General features: G+C 40.7%; 1 protein-coding gene across 5 annotated transcripts in view; it reads left to right on the plus strand.

Annotated features, from left to right (window-relative positions):
- Window positions 1-16: 16 nt before the first annotated feature.
- CNST (consortin, connexin sorting protein) overlaps window positions 17-26,408 on the plus strand; it is a 94,875-nt gene continuing 68,483 nt past the window's right edge. The window contains exons 1-2 of one of the 5 annotated variants that reach the window (XM_074385440.1): window positions 17-329; window positions 21,108-21,215. In XM_074385440.1, the coding sequence (XP_074241541.1) occupies window positions 24-329; window positions 21,108-21,215 (414 nt within the window). In that variant the 5' untranslated portion in view covers window positions 17-23. Of the gene's footprint in view, window positions 330-4,001; window positions 5,149-9,868; window positions 17,115-21,107; window positions 21,216-26,408 lie in introns of those variants that run through there. The other 4 variants (XM_074385441.1, XM_039464255.2, XM_074385442.1 and 1 more) reach the window with 4 other exon arrangements.

Here is a 26,408-nt window from a genome sequence, read left to right on the forward strand (position 1 = left end):
GCCGGAGGATTGTGAGTGGACGGATGAGGAGAGCGACGGAGCATCCGGCGTGTGTCCGCACTCGCACTCTATGGTTGTCCGCGCTCTGCGCTTCCCCTCTAGCCACCGGCGCTCTATGCTCCGCGGTCTGGGGCCTCCAACCGCCAGCCGGCCGGTCGCCAGGGCTGCGCAGAGGGAGGCGGGGCGGGAAGGCGCGCGGTGTCTTCTCCCCGGAGCCGCGGGAGACCCGGGCGGGCTCCGTGACAGCGCGTCGGCCGCCATGTCAGCGAGCGGGGCTGGAGGCCGGCGCGGCGCCCAGCGGTAGCCGTCCTTTCGCCTCCGATTCCCAGGTGAGGAGAGGAAGAGCGGGATGCGGGAGAGCCTCGCCGGAGCCCCGCGCTCCTCCCCTGCGCCGTCCGCCCCGGCGGCGCCGCCTCTGCCCTCGCTGCCCTCGCCTCCGCCCCTCTCGGGTCGCCGGGGTCCTCTCCGTTCTCGGCCGCGCTGGGTCTCCCATTGCTGCGCGTGGCGCCGGTTCCTCCCTCCCTGGGGAGCGCGCGCCACAAGTCGCTCCCCGCCCGGCTCCCCGCGCCTCCGTGCCGCCCCCCGCGGCCCGCAGCCGGCGCCCCCACCCGGTTCGGGGCCCACGCCCCCCGCCCCCCGCCCCGGCGCCCCCCGGCGCCCCGCGCCACCCCCACGTCGCTTGTCCAGGACCGCCCGGTGTCCCCCTTCCGTTCCTCTCTCCGGGCCGGTATGTTCCTTAATGTTTTATTTTCAGTTTGTGTGTTCGAAAGACTGAAAGTGAAGACTAAAAACTAAGATGTAAAAGCTTAACAGCTCCTTTCAAAGCTGAAACAGGTGAAGGCTGGAGAACGCGTGTTTCATTCCTGGTGTGAACTTGGTCAGGCACCGCGTACTGTGGGATGCGATTGGAAAGACCTGATTCTGAAGGCTAAAAATAGGGTGCCGTCCTGGAAGGGCCGGCCGTCGTCTTCACCCATCCAGTGGTGTTGGTGTTTCAGGATCAAACTCAGAAAGAGCTTTGACCCCTTATCCTCACCACCAGGGCAAGAAACGGCAGCCAACCAACTCCTGTCTTAGAATCTGTGCAGTCCTTTCTGCTGACTCTGCTGAGAGCGTGATTGAGTTTGGCATTGAAATGCACAAGGAAAAGGTTCCTAAGGAATGTGTCACCTAGCAAATAGTCTGAAGATTATTCTCAGCTGATGAAGCTCAGAAGAAGTGACAACCGAGTGTGACCTTTTGTGGATTAAAAATTTCTTAGGACGTCGTAGAAAATATCTAACCAACTGTTGTACAAGCTCTGGAAACTCACTCATTGATCTTAATGTCCTTGAATTCTTTTATCATACAGTTTTCTCACTGACAATTTTCTAGAAGTGACTCTCTGAACCTCTCTGCATTACTGAGCTTCCTTCCCCTCTACCCTTAAAAAAACATTTTCATAGATTCAGAAATATAGTTTTTTTCCCCCTCCAGGACCTGGAGTCCTAAATATTTTTAAATCAGATAAAATAGAAGGCTGTCCCCATGGTTCACTTATAGAAATGCGTCGTTGAGTTTCTTACTCTTTAAATATACTTTAAAAAAACACATTGCGTCGGCTGGGTGAGGTGGTTTATGCCTGTCATCCTGGCACTTTGGGAGACTAAGGCAGGACAATCACTTACGGCCGGGAGTTTGAAGCCAGACTGGGCAACATAGACTCTCTTTTTGTTTTCTTTTCTTCTTCCTTTTTTTTTTTTTTTTTTTTTGAGATGGAGTCTTGCTCTGTCACGTGTAGTGGCGGCTCTCCTTAACCTCTGCCTCCTGGGTTCAAGCAGTTCTCCTGCTTTAGCCTCCCGAGTAGCTGGGATTACAGGCATGCACCAACACACCTGGCTGATTTTTTGGGTATGTTTAGTAGAGATGGGGTTTCACCATATTGGCCAGGCTGGTCTGGAATTCCTGACCTTGTAATCTTCCTGCCTCAGCCTCCCAAAGTGCTGGAATTACAGGCGTGAGCCACTGGGCCGCCTTTGTCTCTTAAAAAAAAAGAAAAAAAGAAAAATAAGCACATTGTGGTTTAAAAAACACTGTTGGGAGCCAAGGCGGGTGGATCACCTGAGCTCTGGAGTTCGAGACCAGCCTAACCAACATGGAGAAACCCCATCTCTACTAAAAATAAAAAATTAGCCAGGCATGGTGGCACATGCCTGTATTCCCAGCTGCTTGGAGGCTTCGGCAGGAGAATTTCTTGAACCTGGGAGGCAGAGGTCGAAGTAGGTGGAGGTTGCAGTGAGCCAAGATCGTGCCATTGCACTCCAGCCTGGGCAACAAGAGTGAAACTCTGTCTCAAAAGAAAAAAAGAAAGAAAAAGAAAAAACACATACTTTAAAATGCACTGTCTTATTGCATAATGTTTGTGTACCAAGGTTAGCCCACCAAGTCCTAGAAAAACTGATGTCATTTTTTATTTTGCTTTTGAGTGGTATTATTTTCTTTTGGTTTTAGGAAGGAGAATTGCATTTTAATATTCTCTTTTTACAGTGTTAATAGTTCACTTGTTTGTGATTGAAGGTACTTGAATAATAAAAAGACAGAATTTTGTCTATCTTATTTTTCTGAGGTCCCAGGTGTTGGAAATGTCCATTTCACCTTAAAGATGAACTTTATGATAAACATTTAGACATACTTTATTAGAAAAATTTGATTAGTGTGCAGTATTTCTCATCTTTTTTTTTAAGAAGTATGGCTTTGTATTCTGTGTTATTGTTGCCTTTTTGAAGTAATCTTTTTTTTTTTTTTTTTCTTTGAGAAAGAGTCTCACTCTTGCCCAGGCTGGAATGCAATGGTATGATCTTGGCTTACTACAGCTTCTGGCTTTCGGTTTCAAGAAGTTTCTCAGTCTCCTAAGTAGCTGGGATTACAGGCACCCACCACCATGCCCTGCTAGTTTTTGTATTTTTAGTAGAGACGGGGTTTTGCCATATTGGCCAGGCTGGTCTTCAGCTACTGACCTCAGGTGATCCTCCCACCTTGGCCTCCCAAAGTGCTGGGATTGCAGGTGTGAGCCACCATGCCTTTAAAATGGTGCCAAGACAAAGTGATTCTGCTGATGATTTTTTACAGTCTCTCAAATTATCTTGTTCTCTCAATTAAGTTGGTAGTGAAGAGAAAATATATATTTTTTCTTTTTGCTTTTTACATTTAAATTTATTTATATCTTTGTAAAGGTGGAGTTTTGCTATGTTTCCTGGGCTGGTCTCAAATTCCTGTCCTCAAGCAATCCTCCCACCTCAGCCTCCCAAAGCACTGGTATTACAGGCATGAACCACCACACCCAGCATCTTTTGGCTTTTAAGTGACAGCTGTAACTGGGAAATGCCAAGTGATAGTTCTTGCTTGCTGTCAGAATTAAGGCTGTAGGTCTGTAGCAGTAGTTTCAATAGAAATATAATGTAAGCCAGTTGGGCGCTGTGGCTCACGCCTGTAATCCCAGCACTTTGGAATCCCAAGGTGGATGGATCATGAGGTCAGGAGTTCGAGACCAGACTGGCCAATATGGTGAAACCCTGTCTCTACTAAAAACACAAAAATTAGCTGAGTGTGGTGGCATGTGCCTGTAGTCCCAGCTATCCAGGAGGCTGAGGCTGGAGAATCCCTTGAACCTGGGAGGCGGAAGTTGTGGTGAGCCGAGATTGTACCACTGCACTCCAGCCTGGATGACAGAGAGAGACTCTGTCTCAGAAGAATAAAAAAATAAAAAAATAAAAATAATAACATAAGCCATATAAGTAATTTAAAATTTTCTAGTAGTGATATTAAGAAAGTAAAAAGCGGCCGGGCGCGGTGGCTCAAGCCTGTAATCCCAGCACTTTGGGAGGCCGAGGCGGGTGGATCACGAGGTCAAGAGATCGAGACCATCCTGGTCAACATGGTGAAACCCCGTCTCTACTAAAAATACAAAAAATTAGCTGGGCATGGTGGCACGTGCCTGTAATTCCAGCTACTCAGGAGGCTGAGGCAGGAGAATTGCCTGAACCCAGGAGGCGGAGGTTGCGGTGAGCCGAGATCGCGCCATTGCACTCCAACCTGGGTAACAAGAGCAAAACTCCGTCTCAAAAAAAAAAAAAAAAGAAAGTAAAAAGCAGGTAAAAATAATTTTACTAGTGTATTTTATTTAATCCTGTATATGTTGTTTTAACATGAAATCAATTTTAAAAGTTAATGAGATATTTTACATTATTTCATACTAAATCTATAAAATCTGGTGTGTATTTTATACTTATAGCACATACCAATTTGGACAAGCCACATTTCAAGTGCTCAGTAGTCACATGTAGCTAAATGTTACCTTACTGAGCAACACATATGATAGGATTGTTACATATTTTTATTTTATTTTATTTTATTGTTTTTGATACAGAATCTTGGTCTGTAGCCCAGGCTCACTGCAACCTCTGCCTCCTGGGTCCCAGAGCACTTCTGCCTCAGCCTCCCGAGTAGCTGGGATTACACGCACACACCACCATGCCTGGCTAATTTTTGTATTTTTAGAAGAGATCATGTTGGCCAGGATCCTTCATGATCCACCCACCTTGGGCTCCCCAAGTGCTGGGATTATAGGCGTGAGCCATTGTGCCTGGCCATTCTCACATGATATTTAAGCTGTCTTCCTACATTGAGAGTCTGATTCTGTGGGGTAAATTAAAAACTCCACTTCCTAAATGCTGTGATAATTAGAGAATTTTAAGTCTCTCCCTTGTAGTGTTTTGATTTTGTTTTGTTTGTTTTGAGACAGATTCTCACTTGGTTACCCTGGCTAGAGTTCAGTGGCAGTCCCAGAGCCTTGAACTCCTGGGCTCAAATGATCCTCCCACCTCAGCCTCCCAGAGTGTTGAGATTACGGGTGTAGCCACTGTGCCCAGCCTCTTCCTCTTCGTGTTGACTGTGTTAACGCTGAGCCCGTGCTTGTTTAGCGAGGATCATAAGATGCATAGTGTTCAGTCATTTCCTGGCGTGACTCCTGGCGTGTCATTGTACTAGTTATTTACGTCTGCCTGTCAACAGTGTGTCAAGGCACAGTGTGAGTCCTGCCTGCTAAATCTATTGACATTAAGTAAGGAGAACTTGAGGACTTACGAGAAGATTGAACTTTATTTTGAACAGGTAGAGTACCTGCTATTGTAGAGTTATTTTCTGAATCAGTTTCGGGTAAGGCTAAGAGTTTTTAAAATGTGCTTCTTTATACCGTGGTATTTCTTATCAAGGGAAAGATCAAATCTTTTAGCAAAATTTAGAAAGGAAGAGAGTAAGGTTTGTGGCTGTAGAACACTGGGAGCCTGAGTAAAGTAAAAGATTAACTTGTGTATGGTGGTTCAGGGAAATTTAAAAGGAAAGATGGCAGTTTTTATATAAACCAACTGGCATACTGTCCATGTATGTGCTTTAAGTTGTTTTTGCATCGAGGGTGGTGGTTTATATAGAACCGTCTCTGGTTCAGAGCTGCCTTAACACAGGTAACTTTAAGGCTAGTTAACCTCCATGGGGATTAGTCAGACCCATCACTGTTCCTGTCTTGATCTCTGTGCTCTAATAAACTTCCCTAAATACTACTTTAGCTGCAGCATGTTTACAGTCTACATTAACAGCAAAATTAGCCTGAAGGCCTAATTAATACTCAGTGTAATTTAATACAGGAAACATGCCCTCTTCCCAACCTTTATGGTATGAAGAAATTATAAATTACCTGGTCAGTGGACAAACTCCTCTGTCAAATATAGTCATGATAGACCTGGCACAATGTAGGTACTGTGGGGAGTATCAGAGGATCAAAGACCGAATTAGGGAAGGGGTATAGTTATTGGGTGTTGCTTGTTTTGTGAGAGATGTGTGTATGTTCTATAAGAAAATAGTTTTCATTTGTATTTAAAACTAGATAGCCGTTAATTTGGCACCCTTTTAGTTGGACAAAAGAGAAAATACATTGTTTGGTTTCTACAAGTGAATCTCAGCAAATTTATTTTAGTTATTTTAGGAAGAGTAATTGATAGTATGGTAATCTTCAGTTTTTAAAAAGCCCTGATAAGGTTTAAATGGGCTTTAAAAGCATTATATGTTTATGGAGAAATTCTAACTTTATATGTGTATGTCTTGATACTGTCATGTAACATTCTTTCCAGTTTAGGGCCTTCAAGAGTCAAATACAGGCTTTCCTTTATGTAGGCATTCTCATGGGAGAAATTATATCTTTCAATCAGGGAATAATTTTGTTTTTTAAGCATTTGAAATGATTATTTGTAATATTCTTTGAAGAACACATCATTAGCAGAATTCTGAAGTATTTTAATAGCCTGAGATTTCTTAAATTGTATTTATTTATTCATTTTGAGACAGAGTCTTGCTTTGTCACCCAGGGTGGAGTGTAGTGGTATGATCTCAGCTCACTGCAGCCTCCACCTACTGGATTCGAGTGATTCTCCTGCCTCAGCCTCCCAAGTACTGGTATTACAGGCGTGTGCCACCACACCTGGCTAATTTTTGGTATTTTTAGTAGATACAGGGTTTCACCATGTTGGTCAGGCTGGTCTCAAACTCCTGACCTCAAGTGATCTGCCCGCCTTGGCCTCCCAAAGTGCTGGGATTAAAGGCATGAGCCACCATGCCAGGCCAAATTATTTTTTATCTTAGTTTTGAGGTTCTGCGCTTTAATATTTTGGAGATGGAAACTTTCTGCCATTATACCACTCCACCCTTCCATCTCTTAGGACTTCCTGTTTTTCATCATCATCAGCCATGTGGAAAGGAAAGACTGTGTGCCTATCAAAATACTGACAAATCAATATTATTTTTCCTTTTAGATTAAGAAAAATTCTGAAACAGTGAATGGTAAATTTTGTCACATTTATTTATTTATTTTAGAGATGAAGTCTCACTTTGTTGCCCAGGCTAGCCTTGAACTCCTGGGCTCAAGTGATCCTCCTGTGATAGCCTCCTGCGCTGAGACTACAGGCATGTGCCACACTATCCTGTTAGTCACCCTTTATTGACATTTGGGCATTTGATATTTAAATTGACAGTATCTAGGCAATTATAGAAATTTTTTTTTTTTTTTTTTTTGGAGACGGAGTTTCGCTCTTGTTACCCAGGCTGGAGTGCAATGGCGCGATCTCGGCTCACCGCAACCTCCGCCTCCTGGGTTCAGGCAATTCTCCTGCCTCAGCCTCCTGAGTAGCTGGGATTACAGGCACGTGCCACCATGCCCAGCTAATTTTTTGTGTTTTTAGTAGAGCCGGGGTTTCACCATGTTGACCAGGATGGTCTCGATCTCTTGACCTCGTGATCCGCCCGCCTCGGCCTCCCAAAGTGCTGGGATTACAGGCTTGAGCCACCGCGCCCGGCTATAGAAATTAACATTATTTTGTAATTGGCAAATCTGTTAAATTCTCTTATGAGAATAGTTGCCCTGGAGAGCCGTTACCTGATTAGATAATTACATCTTTTTTCTATCTTAGCTGCGTTTTGAAAACTCAGTGAATTAGGTGACTGTGGTTTTCTAATTTGAACAAAGGTAGAGTAATCTTTAAAAATGCTCTTTGGCCAGGCATAGCCATGCCTGAGACTTACACCTGTGGTCTTAGCTACTCTGGAGGCTGAGGTGGGAGGATCACCTAAGCACAGGAGGTTGAGGCTGCAGTGAGGTATGATTGTACCACTGTGCTCTGCACTGCAGCCTGGGTAGCAGAGTAAGACCCTGTCTCAAAAATAAAAAATAAGTGAATTAAATAAAGTACTTTTTATATTATAGATTTTGAAATAAATAATTTGTTAAAGTTTGTCAACTTCATAAGATCAGATACTGCTGTTCTTGAGTATTTGATAGTGTACTGCTTATATTTTGATTTTATGTATGCATTGTCTTTGTTCATTTTTTTTCTCTTCTGAAGCTGTGATTACCAGTGTACAACTAAATTTTAAAAATAATTTTTGGATGAACCGAAAAACATTGCCTAAGATTTTTCAGTGAGGATTTATTTTTGTGCAAATGTGTGAGGTTTGTTATTTAAACAGAGATGAGCACTTGCAGTGTTGCCCAGGCTGGTCCTGCACTCCTGAGCTCAAGCTATCCACCTGCCTTGGCCTCCCAAAGTGCTGGGATTATAGACATGAACCACTGCTCCCAACCAAAAATGTATTTTATTTATTGAATAAGAAATAGTGGAGTTACTTGTTTGTGTGTGGTGTGTGGGTTTTTTTAATTAATTTTTAAAAAAAATAGAAGCAGGGGTTTGCCATGTTGCCCAGGCTGGTCGTGAACTCTTGAGCTCGAGCAGTCTGCCTACTTTAGCTTCCCAAAGTGCTAGGATTACAGATGTGAGACCCCACACCAGGCCTGAGTTATTTGTTTTTACCTCATGAAGCAACAAAGAACATTTTAGACTTTTTTTTTTCCATTTTTGAAGCATGAAATTTTACTTAAATTGGATCTGATAAGGATTCATGTAACCAACATGATTTCCTCCTTCAGAGTCCACTCTGATGAAAAGAGGGGTGGACGTTTGTGCAAATTATGCTGGTTATAAAATTGTGAAATTTCATTTTCTGGAAAAGTCATTGTTGCTATCCATTTGTGATGTCTTAATTCAAATTTAACCATCAGACTTTATTTTATACAATTTACACAGTAATCTCTAGATCCTTTTTGCTGCAAGTATTTTTAAAATTTTGTTGTGGAATTCTCTGCCATGCCAGTTAGAGTTATACCTGTAGCATTGGATAAGCACTGTAAAGAGCCAAAATTAGAAGTAATGCCGTTTGTCTTCCCTATTTTAATCATGTATGTTTTGACTGGGAAGAGAGAAGGTAGTCTGTCTTACTGGTATTACATTTTAACTCTTCTTTTAAAATTAATTGAATAGATCATATATTCACCAATGTCATCTTTTCACTAGCCAGAGAAAGATATATTTCACAATAACCTAAAGTGAAATAGTATTTAATTCAGGAAGTTAGTTTTTATTATATTAGGTGGCCTCTTGGTTGATTATAGTTTCATGCATTCTGATGCCTGCAGGCCTTTTCTCCTTCCTTTTTCCACTGTATAGCTGGGGAAACCTAGGGATGACCCAGTGAATGCCAACAGACCTTTAACCTATGTGTCCATGGCTTGACTTCCCTGAAGCCTCAGAGAGTCCAGCTATGAGTGCAAAAACCTTATGAGCAAAAATTTCTGCTCCAGGAACACTTGTCTAGGCTGAGGAAACATTCTAAGAATATCTATTTTGTGACCAAAGCTTCCGTGTACTTGTGTAATGCTTTGTGTAAAACCACGTACTTCGTACAGCCTTTGCTGGAGAGTTTCCATTTTCCTCCAGCTCTTCAGTGTAAGTGAAAAAACTGTGCCAGAATATCTCTATAGATTATTCTGCCTTCCCTCACCTTTTGGTTTTTTCTATGGAAAGCTGACAGGTCAGAATAGGTTATATTTTATTAGAAACTTGAAAGGTATGTGGGGTAGAAGCACAAATCTTATTCTTCCCCTCTTTTTTCCTTCATCATTACAAAAGCAATAATGCTCCAAAGATTTTTTTTAATAGGTAAATAAATTTTAACTTGAGGAAAACATGATTATTCAAAAATTAGTGTTTTTTTTAAAAAAAAATTTTTTTAAAGAGATAGTGTCGCCGGGCGTGGTGGCTCAAGCCTGTAATCCCAGCACTTTGGGAGGCCAAGGCGGGTGGATCATGAGGTCAAGAGATCGAGACCATCCTGGTCAACACGGTGAAACCCCGTCTCTACTAAAAATACAAAAAATTAGCTGGGCATGGTGGCGCGTGCCTGTAATCCCAGCTACTCAGGAGGCTGAGGCAGGAGAATTGCTTCAACCCAGGAGGCGGAGGTTGCAGTGAGCCAAGATCACGCCATTGCACTCCAGCCTGGGTAACAAGAGCGCAAAACTCCATCTCAAAAAAAAAAAAAAAAAAAAAAGAGATAGTGTCTTGCACTATCGCCCAGGTTGCCATGTAGTAGCAATTATAGCTCAATGCAGCCTCAAACTCCTGGGCTCAAGTAATCTTCCCTCTTCAGCCTTCCTAGTAGCTGGGACTGCAGGTGTGCACCACCATACGCAGCTAATTTTTTTTTTTTTTTTTACTTTTTGTAGAGATAGGGCCTACGTGTGTTGGCCCTGGCTGGTCTAGAACTCCTGGCCTTCTCCAGGAGCAGTCCTCCTGCCTTGGCCACCCAAAGCACAATGCATGTATTTTTCAGAAGGAATTCTCAGCTTTCATCAGATTTTTCAAGGAGTATGTGACTCAAAAAAGGACAAGAACCACAGAATCAATTTGACTGAATTGGTTATTACATGTCCTTCCCAAATCTCTAACTTATAAGCAGCTATGATTTTATAAGGATTCCTATGTAAAAGCATCATTTTTAGTAGTAGTTTATTTAAACAAAAATAATTTAATAGATTATGGAGAAAAGTCATAGTGAGTCTTTCAAAGAACAAATCTTAAATATATTTTGTCTTCTATCTTTTACATCTTTAGGAATTACTCTTTATACTTTTCTAGTACCTTGTGGGCTACTTTTTTTTTTTTTTTATCATTTGTTTCTCCTCTGTGCATTTTATAGAAAAGTGAATAATTATTGTGGTTCAGTTTTTGCTGCAAGTCCAAAGAGTTATTCACAGACCTGGGATTAGGGTAAAGGAAACTGCTGTTTTGTGATGATGATAAGAATGGATCCATAGAGAGCTTGATTGTACAGACATGCTCCCTCATGAATTGGGAGTGGGTGAGAAACTGGGTACAGGTAGAAAAATTACTCCTTGACAGTGGATAGAAATGTTCTTCTACTGAGATGGAGGTGGAGCTTCTATTTACTTGTCCAGGTGAGACTGCTGTGCCAGAATAGGCAAGCAGGGGACAGGGGATTGGTGATGAAGGTTGAGCATGGCTCTGGAGGAATGTGTTCCCGTGGGCTCTGTGAGGAAGAATATCTGGCCAGCATTAAGGTTCCAGCTGAGGTTTCGTGGATACTGCTTTTAGAGAGTTACAGATTTGTGAAGTTGTGATGCTCTTTAACAATAGACTGCAGATTGGCTATAAGAGCAGAAGTAGTAGTTAAATTGATCAGGGCTGGGAGTTTATAGGGTGAGTGCAATAGTAGTATAAGAAGACTAAGGAAGTAGCAAGAGATGATACATGGATTCAATACTAGGTAGGAAAGGAAGTAATGCTAGGATGAGGCTGGTGAATGTAGCCAACAGACTGGCAGGAGTCCAGAGTCCAGAGTCCTGTGGTTGAACAGGTGGGGTAAGGGATTGAAAGCTATCAAGGAATAGGAGTTCAGAGCCAGGTAAAGGGATATTGACAGTGGGAGGTTGTTGAGACTCATCTGAAATGACAGTTTTGTTTATTTTGATCCTCAGTAACACTAGCTAAGTGACCAGACCATAGGATGTTATTAAAGATTTTGGGGACATGAAAAATTATTCATTCCACAAGCATATGAGGTCATTGCTTTTATTATGCAAAACAGAAAGGTAGTGCTTTCTGAAGATTAATCTGCCTCTGTTATGCAGGATGGATTGAAAGGGATAAGTGAGAAAACGAAAGCTTTAATTAAAGGTAAACATCAGCCTAAACTCTTTTTGAAATTTGTAACTTCTGAAATGATAGGATTAATGAGTTTCTGCTTTGTGTTCAGAAGAAGAGTAGGATATAAGCTAGTGAACTCCTGGCTTAGGTTTTATAATTTTAAATTTGTGTTTGCCATGTGGATTTTGTGTTCTTTATCCTACTTGAAATCATAAATTAATTTTAATTTATTGATAGTCCATATTAACCTGCAAACTATGATCTATCTATGCAAGAAAATATATCATTTTGGTGTGTAATTTTGAAATATGGCAGATTTCGAATAACTGTTGAAACCCAGCATTAATTCCTGTTAGCTTAATGGCTAATGTCATGAATGGCTGTATATAGATTTGTTTTAATTTTTTTTAGAAAAAAACAGGAAATATATGTGAAAACTCTTGGTTAGTATGATTTATAATTCATTCAGGTATGTGTAGAACTTTATTTCTTTATTTTACTAGAATTTTAGATGCCACCTTTTTTTGACATAGGGTTCAGTAAACCTATTGTGAAAAGTTGTGGAACAGTTTGGATGAGTTACTTTTTAAGATCTGTGCAGTTCCACTACATAGGTCTCCACTTTGTGCCCTGGAGAACTGGTTTTGTAGGAATTCTTGTTTCTGTAGGTTCTTGGCAATAACAGCAGGTGTCTTGGTGGTGCTCTAAAATAGGGTCCTAAGCAGTGGATATCTACTGAAATGGTTGATAAATACACTTTCTAAAAGAAAAGAAACCACACATTTATTACATGAGATAACACATGTCACAGTGACTTTCCACAGTGTGTGGCACACAGACAGCACTTAGTAAATGGGGTGTTTTGTTCTTAATTTGCTGAACTTTTATTATAACTTTGTATTTATTTGGCTTATTCTAAAGAGGGGAACAATATTAATATTTAAATGAGCTCTGTAACATTCTTAGTGATTAAAAATAAACTTTGTCCTTGGTTCCATGCTTTTAAAAAAGGTTTTGAATATAAAAATAATACATTTAAATATGCAAAATACAGAAAAATGCAAAAATGAAAACCTCAGTTGTAGCTGGGTGCGATGGCTCACGCCTGTAATCCCAGCACTTTGGGAGGCTGAGGTAGGCAGATCACCTGAGGTCAGGAGTTCGAGACCAACCTGACCAATATGGAAAAACCCCGTCCCTACTAAAACTACAAAATTAACCAGGCATAGTGGTGCATGCCTGTAATCCCAGCTATTTGGGTGGCTAAGGCAAGAGAATCGCCTGAACCTGGAAGGCAGAGGTTTCGGTGAGCCGAGATGGTGCCATTGAACTCCAGCCTGGGCAGCAAGAGCAAAACTCTGCCTCTAAATAAATAAATAAGGCCAGGCGCAGTGGCTCACGCCTGTAATCCCAGCACTTTGGGAGGCTGAGACGGGTGGATCACGAGGTCAAGAGATCGAGACCATCCTGGTCAACATGGTGAAACCCCTTCTCTACTAAAAATATAAAAATTAGCTGGGCATGGTGGTGCATGCCTGTAGTCCCAGCTACTCAGGAGGCTGAGGCAGGAGAATTGCTTGAACCCAGGAGACGGAGGTTGCGGTGAGCCGAGATCGCGCCATTGCACTCCAGCCTGGGTAAGAAGAGTGAAACTCCGTCTCAAAAATAAATGAATAAATAAGTAAGTAAATAAATAAATAAATAAAACACAAAAACTTCAGTTGTATTCCCATCAACTAGAGCAAGAAGTGTTAACATTTTGGTGTATTTTCAGTCTCTTTGGAATGTGTGTTTTACATAGTTGAGGTCATATTTACAATTTGTTTTAGATTCTTCTCTCATTATAGACACATAATGTATATTTTTTGTGGCTTTGTAACATTTGTAACAAATGATAGTAATTTCCCTATTATTGAACATTTGTTTTCAGTTTTTTTCTCACTGCCACAGTGGTTTATTTCTTTATTTTTTGACACAGAGTCTCACTCAGTCACGCAGGCTGGAGCACAAGTGGCCCAATCTGGGCTCACTGCAACCTCTGCCTCCCAGGTTCCAGCCACTGTCCTGCCTCAGCCTGCCGAGTAGCTGAGAGGCATGTGCCACCATGCCCAGCTAATTGGTGTATTTTTAATAGAGGGGCCTCAGCCTACCGAATAGCTGGGATCACAGGCATGTGCCACCACGCCCAGCTAATTGGTGTATTTTTAATAGAGAGGCCTCAGCCTACCGAGTAGCTGGGATCACAGGCATGTGCCACCATGCCCAGCTAATTCTTAATAGCATTGGGGTTTCCCCATGTTGGCTTGGCTGATCCTGAATTCCTGACCTCAGGTGATCTGCCCACCTCAGCCTTCCAGAGTGTTGTGATTACAGGTGTGAGCCACCAGCCCGGCCACAGATTATACTTCTTAATTCTTCTTGTCCTGTTACCCCTTCCCCTGGCCACCACTCTTCCCCCTACTAACAGCCACTGTGAAAGATAAAGGTGATTAATTTTGCCTTTAGGAATCCATGGAAACTTGGCCTTCAAACTTCAGACAAGCACCAGAGTGGAAACATTGGAAGTCTTGTTCTAACATGTTTTTAACTTTAAAAATTGAATTAGGTTTTTATGTTTTTAGAGCCATCTTGCCCTCACTTTTCTAGCTTTTGATGGAACATTGCCAAATTAATAGGTTTTTTTGAAGATGACTAAGATGGGCATCTTTCATTTAGTAAGGAAAAGAACATGGACTCAGGGGATTATGCAGATGAAAATGCATAATGTGATTAAAAATGACCTTCAGAGCTGCTAATTCTCATAATTCTCATGGAGTACATGTAAATAGTACAACCAAACCCTGTTTTTCTGTTTTGACTCTGCTGTCCTCGCCTCTCCTCAAAACCTCCCCACCAGTGTCACTCCCTTGACACCCTTTCCTGGTGTCGCCTCCTTAGTCTAGTTCTTTCTAGACTCTCTGCTGTCCTCTGGGTTTGTTTTTGAACTGAACTTTGCATTGAAGTACCACCTTTTTATAGCTGTTTTGTCCTGTTACCACTTTCACTTGGAATTTGAGGTTACTCTACTGTTGTTCAGATTTTACGTTTACAATTTCAGGAGCATCCTATTAGTAAAACAGTGAATTTTAAACATTTCTGTAAAGATGGTCATAATTCTTATAGGAACCAGTTTTATTCCATTTAGTTTCTAGATTTTCATTTTGCCTTTTTAATGGGCATAGAATCATCTTTCATGTTTTTCTGTAGTGGAGAAACCTAGTCAAGACTGTGAGAAGGTGAACTGTTGAAGTAAAATTATAGTTGAAGAAACAACAGTGGAGGCCTAGGTTAAAATAAATTTGAACCTGGCCTAATTCCATTTATCTCATATCCACTTTAGAAAAGAACTAAAACAGGGTGTGTATGGTGGCTCATACCTATAATTTCTTTGCGTTTTTACTAATTCATGCTGCTTTTTTGGAATTTGCTGACGTGTTCCTATATTAATCTTTCACTGACAAAAATATCCTCTGTTCTCAAGTTTCCCCCCTTCTGTTTCCTACCACATAACACTTGTGGTTTTTTTTGTTATTAAGCAAATTTTAAACAGCATCTTTAGATGCAGGGACCTGACTGACCCTGTTGCCTGTCAGTTAGCGTGATGAGCAGCTGTGGATTTCATCTTGTTTCTTGGGCAGGGGGCACGTAGCTCTAGAAGTGGATACTACCAGTTGGATTGGCTGGTTTAATACCTCATATCAATGCCTTCATGAGTATTTTGTGTCTTCTCTGGTCTCATGAATATTTGGTGGTTCTGAGTGCTTTCATTCCTTCCTGTGTTTAGCACACAGATGCCCTGTTTACTTTCTCTGTGTCTAACTTCTCAAGCTGTTTGCTCTGTACTCATTTTCACCTCTCTTATTTGTATCTTTGATTTTCTGTAATGGAATTGGATATTCTTAAATATTCATACATTATACCTCTCCACAATAAAAATAACTTATTCCTCTAGTTCTCAAAGAAATTGTCTGTCATTTATCACATTCTTCTTTGTGGCAAAAATTTTTTGGGAGAAGAGAGATGTTAGGGCAGGGTTTATAGACATAGGGTATAAATTCATTATGTGTTAGAGTATCAGCTCTTTTATTTTTATTAGCCACTTTTAGAATATATAGTCCTAAGGGCATGCTGTGTCTCATCTGTCTCTCTCTTGCCCCATTGTATTTACTATACGTATCTTGTTTGTTATAGACACTCAAAATGGATTACATTGACCGCTGGTTAAGTTTAGTTAAAGCACTCAACCTCTGAGGTCAGAGTTCAGTCTCCATGTGGAGACTTACCTGCTTTGTTTCATATCTTCATAGTAAACCTTGAATGCTGGCCAAATGGCTATGGGTTACAAAGAGCACTGGGTAAGACAAAGAATTAGTAGTTATATTACATAGCAGTTTAAAAACAGTATTCTTCTGAATGTGGGGCAGGAGCATCGTGTTCCCATTCAAAGGGCAACGTTATATCATTATTTTTCAAGAAAGGAAAAAGTAGACAGTGAGGATGGCAGAAGAAAATATATGTGAATTTGCCTATAACTATATATATTTTTTTCTTTTTCAGAGGCAAGGTCTTGCTCTGTTTCCCAGGCTACAGGGATGCCATTATAGTTCACTGCTGCCTTGAACTCCTGGGCTCAGGAAATCCTCCTGCTTCAGCTTGGTCCTGAGTAGCTAGGACCACAGGCACACGCCACCATGCTCAGCTAATTTTTTAAATTGCCTGTAGAGATGGGGTCTCACTTTAAGGCCCAGACTGGTCTCAAACCCCTGGCCTCAAGCAGTCCTCCCAAAGTGCTGAGATGACAGGCATGAGCCACCATGCCCAGCCATATACGTTGGCTTTCTTGTATAGGTATAAGTATTTAGAATTTAGTCATGTGTCTATGTGAGGATAATCCTAAATTGCTAAGAAATAGTATGAGATTTCAAATTAACTTACATAAGTCAACATCATAAGAATTTATTATCTTTAAATGAAATAAACCAGAGTTTTAAAAACCGCATTCAGGCCGGGCAAGGCGGCTTATGCCTTAATCCCAACACTTTGGGAGGCCGAGGCAGGCGGATCATGAGGTTAAGAGATAGAGACCATCCTGGTCAACATGTTGAAAAGCCATTTCTACTAAAAATAGAAAAATTAGCCGGGCATGGTGGTATGCACCTGTTATTCCAGCTACTCGAGAGGCTGAGGCAGGAGAATCGCTTGAACCCGGGAGGTAGAGGTTGCAGTGAACCAAGATTGCTCCAGAGCACTGCAGCCTAGCAACAGAGCGAGACTCCATCTCAAAAAAAAAAAAAACAAAAAAAAACCTGCCTTTAGATGTCTACATAAAGAAGTGGGAAGAAGATTGGCAGCAATGTGAAGAATAAAGAAGGCATAAAAATGAAAATTTGTGTTGAGATAGACTGAAGAAACCTGGTCTTTCCATTATTATGAAAATAATTCCAGCATCAGTGTCAATCTTACTGATACTTTGTACTCAAGTAGAAGATTAAGGTACAGGATTATTTTAGCTAGATTATGGATTATTTGCATGATGAGATTGATTGGAGACGGTGTGTGAAACCCAGTAGCATGGAGGCTGAACATGTAGTGGGACTCATTTCAGTGGACCCCCCCCAGCAGCCCTACAGGCTTCCACAGTTGCCAAGTCAGTTCCTGTTCCACTTTCCCACACTGGCTATTTTAAACCCTCTCTATGTTTCCCAACTCCTTGCTCCCAACATACCGCACCCTCCCACCTCCAATATATGGATCTCCTGTGAATCTGTTTCTGCTGGTTTTTCCCCCATTTTCTTTTTTATATCAAAATTTAATCTCTTGTATGCCTGGTTGTTTTGGATTATATACTGGACATTACAGATGAAAACCTGTGGAAATAATTTGAGCCTTTGTTGGATTTTTCTTGCAGAGAGGATTGACTTTAGTTTCTGACAGGCAACCAGGTTAGAACAGATCACCTTAATTCAGCCAGAGATGAGGTGATTGATTCCGCTGGGCCTTAGTTCTTGTGAGCACTGACCTATTTCAGGCTTGGCTTTTCTTCTGGGGAGTATCACTTTTAGGTCCCACCAGAAGGCTTGTGGTCCCTCTTCTTGGAAGACCTTGAACTCTGTTTTCTCCCCCAGCTCCGTGAGCCTACCCAACACTCAGCTTTTTCGGCTTCTAAACTGAAGCTTTCTGCCAGCTTTTCTAGTCATCAGCAGGAGGGTTTTGTCTGAAATGAGCCAGTCTGCCCTTGCCAGAATTAGAACTCTTACATCCTTTTTTAATGTTTGTTTTTGCATATGTTTAAAATGACAGGGCTAGGCGGTGGCTCACGCCTATAATCCCACTACTCTGGGAGGCCGAGGTGGGCAGATCACTTGGGGTCAGGAGTTCAAGATCAGCCTGGACAACATGGCAAAACCCCACCTAGTAGAGGCAGGGTTTAAAATACAAAAATTAGCCGGACGTGGGGGTGCACGCCTGTAATCCCAGCTACTCAGGTGGCTGAGGCAGGAGAATCACTTGAACCAGGAGGTGGAGGTTGCAGTGAGCCAAGATCGTGTCACTGCAGCCTGGGTAACAGAGTGAGCTCTCCCTCAAAAAAAAAAAAAAAAGTAAAATGAATATATACATATATATGTATACAGCATATGTGCATGTGATTTATGAACAGATATACCTACGGTGGGTATATGCGTGATCAGTTTCTTTGCCAGGCTGGGCACGGTGGCTCATGCCTGTAATCTTAACACTTTGGGAGGCTGAGACAGGAGGATTACTTGAAGCCAGAAGTTTGAAACCAGCCTGGGCAACATAGTGAGACTCTTCTCTCTACAAAAAATTAAAAAATTAGCTGGACGTGATGGCACACACCTGTAGTCCCAGTTATTTGGGAGTCTAAGGTGGGAGGATTGCTTGAGCTCAGGAGTTCAGGGCTGCAGTAAGCTATGACCTTGCCACTGCACTCCAGCCTGAGGGATAAAGTGAGACCATGTCTCGGTGCAGGAGAGGGAGATAATATATATATTATTTATATATCTATATATCTCTCTATGTAATAATAATATATATTATTGATAGTGTGATTATATATTGTTGATAGTGTGCTTATAATAAGCAAAGATGTCTGTATCAAAGATACATATATATCTATTATATGTATGTTTGCTTATATATTAGATATATATCTTTTACTATTTTCTCTGATATATAGCTTTGATATGTGTTTCTATAGATAAGATATATATACAAGTTATACCTTATATACCTCATCTACATCAACTGTATCTGAGATATATAAATAAGATATATAGTTAATATATAAAAGATATCAACATCAAAGATATATCAAATATGTAACATCTTTTATATATATGATATATATGCAAGGTATATCTTATGCATCTCATGTATCTTAGCTATATCTGAGATATATAAATGACCTATAAATATATAAATAAATATCTTACCGTAAGTATACCACCAAAGTTGGGAGAATCTTGCATGTTAGTCCCTCTTCTTTAATGTGTTGGTTCAGTAAATACCTGTGGCCTGCCTGGTAAAAATTTTTCTAAATGTACAAAGATGAATGTTTGTCAGATGTCTTATGATAATTTCTAATGGGGTGGTTATAGAGCCCAACATATAAACCTGAAGAAATGAACTCATAACATTCAGTGAATGCTACAAATAGAGTCTTATTGGTGCATTTTATTTATTTACTGTGTAACCTGTTTTTCTAAGTTTTACATATTTGAAAAACATGTCAAGATATTGGAAATTGTTCATTTTGTTGTCTCCTTAAAGTAGCAATTTGGTATTTCCTACATATACGCCTGAAAATAGCTGATTTTTAAAAGTAATATAAAAATGATTTTAGTGGTTAGGGATAGAGGCTTTGGAAACAGATTCTAAATTGAATCCCGACTTTGCCACATAATAGCAGTGTGACCTAGGCCTATGTGTTTAATCTTTCTATTGCTGTTTACTTCTGTAAAAAATGGAAATAATTTTAGAACTACTTTATAGGACTTATGAGGATTAAATTATATCTGTGTAACAAACTTAAAACACTGACACTTAGTAAATCTTCAATAACTGTTAGAGAGATGGAGTCTTGCTGTGTTGCCCAGGATGGTCGCAAATTCCCAGGCGGAAGCAAGATTCTCACCTCAGCCTCTTGAGTAGCTGACACTACAGGCACACCACTATGCCTGACTAATATCAGCATTTTATTCAGATAATGCAAGCTATTTTGTCAGGTATCTTAAAGGAAAGTTCTAATAAATTATTTGCTTTTGCCATTATATTTTCAAGAATTGACGTGGTTTTTTTTTTTTGAGACGGAGTTTCGCTCTTGTTACCCAGGCTGGAGTGCAATGGCGCGATCTCGGCTCACCGCAACCTCCGTCTCCTGGGCTCAGGCAATTCTCCTGTCTCGGCCTCCTGAGTAGCTGGGATTACAGGCACGCGCAACCATGCCCAGCTAATTTTTTGTATTTTTAGTAGAGACGGGGTTTCACCATGTTGACCAGGATGGTCTCGATCTCTTGGACTCGTGATCCACCCGCCTCGGCCTCCCAAAGTGCTGGGATTACAGGCTTGAGCCACCGTGCCCGGCCAAGAGTTGACATTTTAAAACAATGTTTAGTTTTATGTGTCTATTTAATGAGTAAAGTGTTAGACAGTTTCCATGAGGATATATAGTAGATACAGGCAGTAAACAGGATTTTTGTTTTAAAAGAGATGGCTATAGTGTTCTAAAGTATTTTCAAGTCTTAGATTCTCTTGGTTGTGGCTTAGAAGTATGATTGCAGTACATTTTGACAGCAAAGAGGTATTCAAATAAGCACAATTTGCATGTGTTTACTTCTCTTGTTTCTTTAAGTAAAACTTGCATGTATCTGTGTATAAGACAGGGAAAGAGAAGAGAGATGACTCCGTACTGCTTGGGTGTACTCACAATGAGGCTTTTGACATGTCATTTCCATTTATGCAATGGATTTTGAACTCAAAAGCCCTGTAAATATATAAGCTATCTTGAACTAAGCCCCATTATGAAAGGCAGGATTGAGGAATATGAAACAGATTATGCTTACTTTCATTCACTTTATCTGCCCCAAGGTTTTTTTTTGGGAATATGAGTCGCATAGTTTCAGTTAATTTCTTCATATTTTTAACAGAGCTTTCTCTTCATAACTAAAAATCTGTTATTTGATTTTTTTTCCTTAGAATCATTAACTTCACATTTATTTTTGTTGTTCTTTTTCTATCTTGCAACTTTGTCACATTTTTCTCCTTCTTGCCTACCTTATAACATAAATTTTGTCTTTGGTGGCCTTTCTTTTTCCTAAATGAAGAACCAAATCTTTATGAAATTATACTTTTCATTCTTAACAAATAAATATTAAAACAATGATTTACTTTTTACTGTACTATTATGTAGAAATTTAAGTATTTAGAATGATTACTGAAAGGCTGTTTTACTGGTTTTAATTACAGTACTATTTAACTTTTATGAAGTGCCAGGGATATTTTGAATATGGGGAAGTACAAAAAAAGGAACAGCATGATCCAGTGATTTACATTCTGAATATGGGACATAAGGAGGTAAAAATTAATTTTAAATAGTATCTATTTCCTTTCAGTTATTTGCATTTGTTTAACTATAGTAATAATATCTATAGCCAGGAAATGCCTATAGCATAACTTGTGTTAGCAAGAAAGAATCCAGCATGGAGTGATTCACCATGAGCCAGGTTTGGCTGCTGTGACAGTATCAAGGCAATGTCATAGACAGCAGCATTGTCCAGTAGAAATGTGTTACACATTTGTATAATTATGTTGTTTAGTAACCACATTAAAAAAAAGCTTTTTAATGGGAGAAATTAATTTTAGTAATGGTTTATTCAGTGTATCTAAAATATTATTTCAACATGTAATCAATATGTAGAATTAGTAATACATTTTATATTCATTTTATTATAAATCATTAAAATATGGTATGTATTTTATAAATTAGCACATCTTAATTTGGACACAATTTTCACTGGAAAGGCTTGAACTACATTTCAATTTCATAAAATGTACAGGGAAAAAACATTCACCTACCCAGGTTATTCCAAACATACTTAAGTTTTTCAGTAACTGAATTGATGGCCATTTTTTTTTTTTTTTGAGGCGGAGTTTCGCTCTCGTTACCCAGGCTGGAGTGCAATGGCACGATCTTGGCTCACCGCAACCTCCACCTCCTGGGCTCAGGCAATTCTCCTGCCTCAGCCTCTTAAGTAGCTGGGATTACAGGCATGCACCACCACGCCCAGCTAATTTTTTGTATTTTTAGTAGAGACGGGGTTTCACCATGATGACCTGGATGGTCTTGATTTCTCAACCTCGTGATCCACCCGCCTCGGCCTCCCAAAGTGCTGGGATTACAGGCTTGAGCCACCACGTCCGGCCTTGATGGCCATTTAAACATTTAAATTCATTAACATTTTAAAAAATGTAAAGTTCAGTCTCTCAGTGTGTGTTCATATTTCAGGTAGCCAATAGTCACATGTGCTTAGTGTCTACCATTTTGAATAGCATAGGTATAGAATTGAGCTGACGGTTGAAGATGTCAGCTAAGGAACCCTGAATCAAGGGTTGTAGTTTAGCTACATTTTAAGGTGAGAGGAATGATATAGATTAGCAAGCATTATTATTATTTTCAGACACAGTCTTGCTCTGTTGCCTAGGTTAGAGTGCAGTGGTGAGATCATAGCTTGCTATAACCCAGGGTCAAGCAATCTTTTTGCTTCAGCCAAGTAGCAGGGACTTTAGGCATGCACCATCACACTTGACTAATTTTTATTTTTAGTGGAAAAGCAGGGGTCTCACCATGTTGCCCAGGCTGGTCTTGAACAACCGAGCTCAAACAATCCACGCGCCTCGGCTTCTCAAAGTGCTGGAGTTATAGATGAACCACTATGTCTGGCCTAGCAAACATTATTATATTGAAATTATGAGGACGACATTTTAAGTAAAGTTTGTATGTAAATTTCAGACGTTCTGCATCATTTTCAGAAAACAGTTCGGAGATAGTTGCTACCTTCTGTGGTCCTCACTTGGGGGTCCTCAGGCTGAGATACTATTCATTCCTAGAAACTGCTTTATGGCAGGCTGCCGCGGTCAACACTTGTCAGTGGGACATGAAATCAACGTAGTGGATCCTGATCAGCATTTTAAAGATAAATGAAATAGTATTGAATGGAATAAAGAACATATCGGAGTGTTTCACATGTTAAGTTTTAGTTGCATAGATGTATATATTTTGTGTGTTCAGGACCTCAGTGAAAAATGAATTTTTTATTGTGTGTCACAAAGGTTTTGACAGTCATCCCTCTGAGGCATACTTTTGATTGCTGGTGTGCTGAATGTTGCCTAAGGTACATTTGTTTAAACAAAGAGTGTTAATCAGAGAAGAAAACTATAGATTTAGCAATGAGATGTAAGTGAATGAGTAAAGTGGTAAAAATTAATGTAAAGTGCTATGTAATGTCCATAATACACAGAATAACATGGATGTGGTCACTTTCTTCCTCAACTCTGAATTGGCTAGGAATAAACAAATTTGAACTTGGTGTTAATAAACTACCTTATTGGTTTGGTGACTGTATTCCTCTAAATGTTTGTTTGACTGTAAATCTAATTTAAATTTGGGCTTGAATCTTCGTTCTTCAGAAGGATCTTGACTTCAAAAGTAAAAGTATAGTATTTATCTGATCTGTATGAAATACAGAAAAATGGCACCCATAGTCTTCTTAAAGCATTTCAGTTAAATATATTTCATTATGTATTCCCATAAATTCTTATTTCCATCAGCAGGCTGGAGTGCAGTGGCATGATCTTGGCTCACTGCAACCTCCCCCTCCCCAGTTCAAGTGATTCTCCTGCCTCATCCTCCCAAGTAGCTGGGACTACAGTCATGTGCCACCATGCCCAGCTAATTTTTGTTTTGTTTTGTTTTTTCAGTAGAGATGGGGTTTCACCATGTTAGCCAGGATGGTCTCGATCTCTTGATCTTTTTTTTTTTTTTTTTTTTTTTTGAGACGGAGTTTCGCTCTTGTTACCCAGGCTGGAGTGCAATGGCGCAATCTCAGCTCACCGCAACCTCCGCCTCCTGGGTTCAGACAATTCTCCTGCCTCAGCCTCCTGAGTAGCTGGGATTATAGGCACGCGCCACCATGCCCAGCTAATTTTTTGTATTTTTAGTAGAGACAGGGTTTCACCATGTTGACCACGTTGGTCTCGATCTCTCGACCTTGTGATCCACCCGCCTCAGCCTCCCAAAGTGCTGGGATTACAGGCTTGAGCCACCGCGCCCGGCCGATCTCTTGATCTCTTGATCCACCCACCTCCACCTCCCAAAGTGCTGGGATTACAGGCATGAGCTGCTGCACCTGGCCTCCCATAAATTATTTTTTAAAATGTTAGTAATACCAAATACTTAATCTCATCAGATAAGATGCATGAAAAATTAAGTCAAATTCTATCCATAATTGAGATATGCTTTTGGTAAAATGGAATTTTTTTCCTTAGCCTATTACTTTAGATTTTTCTTTAGTTTAATGTTTCTTCCTCACAGTTTTGGGGTTCTCATGTTTTGTATAAGCCTTACTTTAATATGTTTGCTTGAAATTCTTTTTATTTTTATTTTTTTTTTGAGACGGAGTTTCGCTCTTGTTACCCAGGCTGGAGTGCAATGGCGCGATCTCGGCTCACCGCAACCTCCGCCTCCTGGGTTCAGGCAATTCTCCTGCCTCAGTCTCCTGAGTAGCTTGGATTACAGGCATGTGCCACCATGCCCAGCTACTTTTTTGTATTTTTGGTAGAGACGGGGTTTCACCATGTTGACCAGGATGGTCTCGATCTCTTGACCTCGTGATCCACCCGCCTCGGCCTCCCAAAGTGCTGGGATTACAGGCTTGAGCCACCGCGCCCGGCCAGAATACTTCTTAATTACATAAACTAGAAAATGGCTGAGGATGTTACCAGTTTCACAGACCAGTAGAGATACGTAGTGTATGTTTTAAGGAAAATAATACAAGCCAGGTTTAGATACTTTAGTATTTGCCAAACAAAACTTTTATCTTTAAATAAAATATTCCAGTGGCAAAATATTTTGAAAATATATGATGGTATAGGGTTAATATTTTATTTTGCACTTTTCATGTTTTTAAAGACTGTACTTTATATACATATTTCTAAAGATTAAGTGTTTCTACCTATTAAGTTGAAGAGTCTTTAGAAGTCCTCTCGCTGAGGTTTTTTTTTTTTCCAGAAGTATTGGAATATTTACTTTATATCTATCATTTTTCTTAAAATGTAATAAACTTTTAGATAATAAGAGGAGATAAAATATGACTGATAAAGGGTTTGCAGTCTGTTTTGTAAATTTTAAAAATATTAGCAGTATCTTTTTTTTTTTTTTTTTTTTGAGATGGAGTTTCGCTCTTGTTACCCAGGCTGGAGTGCAATGGCGTGATCTCGGCTCACCGCAACCTCCGCCTCCTGGGTTCAGGCAATTCTCCTGCCTCAGCCTCCCGAGTAGCTGGGATTACAGGCACGCGCCACCACGCCCAACTAATTTTTTGTATTTTTAGTAGAGACGGGGTTTCACCATGTTGACCAGGATGGTCTCAATCTCTTGACCTTGTGATCCACCCGCCTCGGCCTCCCAAAGTGCTGGGATTACAGGCTTGAGCCACCGCGCCCGGCAGCAGTATCTTTTAAGCAGATTTAGATTTTTTTTCTGATTCTACACTAATAGTAGCCTAGAGTTAACCATGGCCCTTTCTCTTTATTTTCTTTCCTTCTTTTTTTTTTAAAATTTTTTAAGTGTTCAAAGGGATTTGTATGATAATTCTAAGGTACCTCCCAGGGCTTATTCTTTTTTTTTTTTTTTTGAGAGGGAGTTTCGCTCTTGTTACCCAGGCTGGAGTGCAATGGCGCGTTCTCGGCTCACCGCAACCTCCGCCTCCTGGGCTCAGGCAATTCTCCTGCCTCAGCCTCCTAAGTAGCTGGGATTACAGGCATGCACCACCACGCCCAGCTAGTTTTTTGTATTTTTAGTAGAGACGGGGTTTCACCATGTTGACCAGGATGGTCTCGATCTTTCGACCTCGTGATCCACCCGCCTCGGCCTCCCAAAGTGCTGGGATTACAGGCTTGAGCCACCGCACCCGGCTCCAGGGCTTATTCTTAAGAAATAAAAGATATAATGGTAGTATAAATATATGCTACCCAGACTTTCCCTCACATACTTTTTTCTAGTTTATTTTTTTAAAATCTTGGCAGGGCGTGGTGGCTCATGCCTGTAATTCCAGCACTTTGGGAGGCCAAGGTGGGTAGATCACAAGGTCAGGCAGGGGTTCAATACCAGCCTGGCCAAGATGGTGAAACCCCATCTCTACTAAAAACTGCAAAAATCAGCCAGGCACAGTGGCAGGTGCCTGTAATCCCAGCTACTCTGGAGGCTGAGGCAGGAGAATCACTTGAACCTGGGTGGCAGAGATTGCAGTAAGCCGAGATTGTGCCACTGCACTCCAGCCTGGGCAACAGAGTGAGAATCTGCCTAAAAAAAAAAAAAAAAATCTTTAAACATTTTCATTTCCAAATATTGCTGCTGTTTAGCCAGAGAAGAACTTATACAACTAGCTTTCAGTTGTCTGGCAAGTATCCAGGGATTAACATAAGTGACTAATTTCAGCACATAATCTATTCGGTGATTTAATTAAGGCAGCGGTCCCAACCTGATGCACA

This window comes from Saimiri boliviensis, chromosome 14 (assembly GCF_048565385.1).
Source record: "Saimiri boliviensis isolate mSaiBol1 chromosome 14, mSaiBol1.pri, whole genome shotgun sequence".
Taxonomy (NCBI): domain Eukaryota; kingdom Metazoa; phylum Chordata; class Mammalia; order Primates; family Cebidae; genus Saimiri; species Saimiri boliviensis.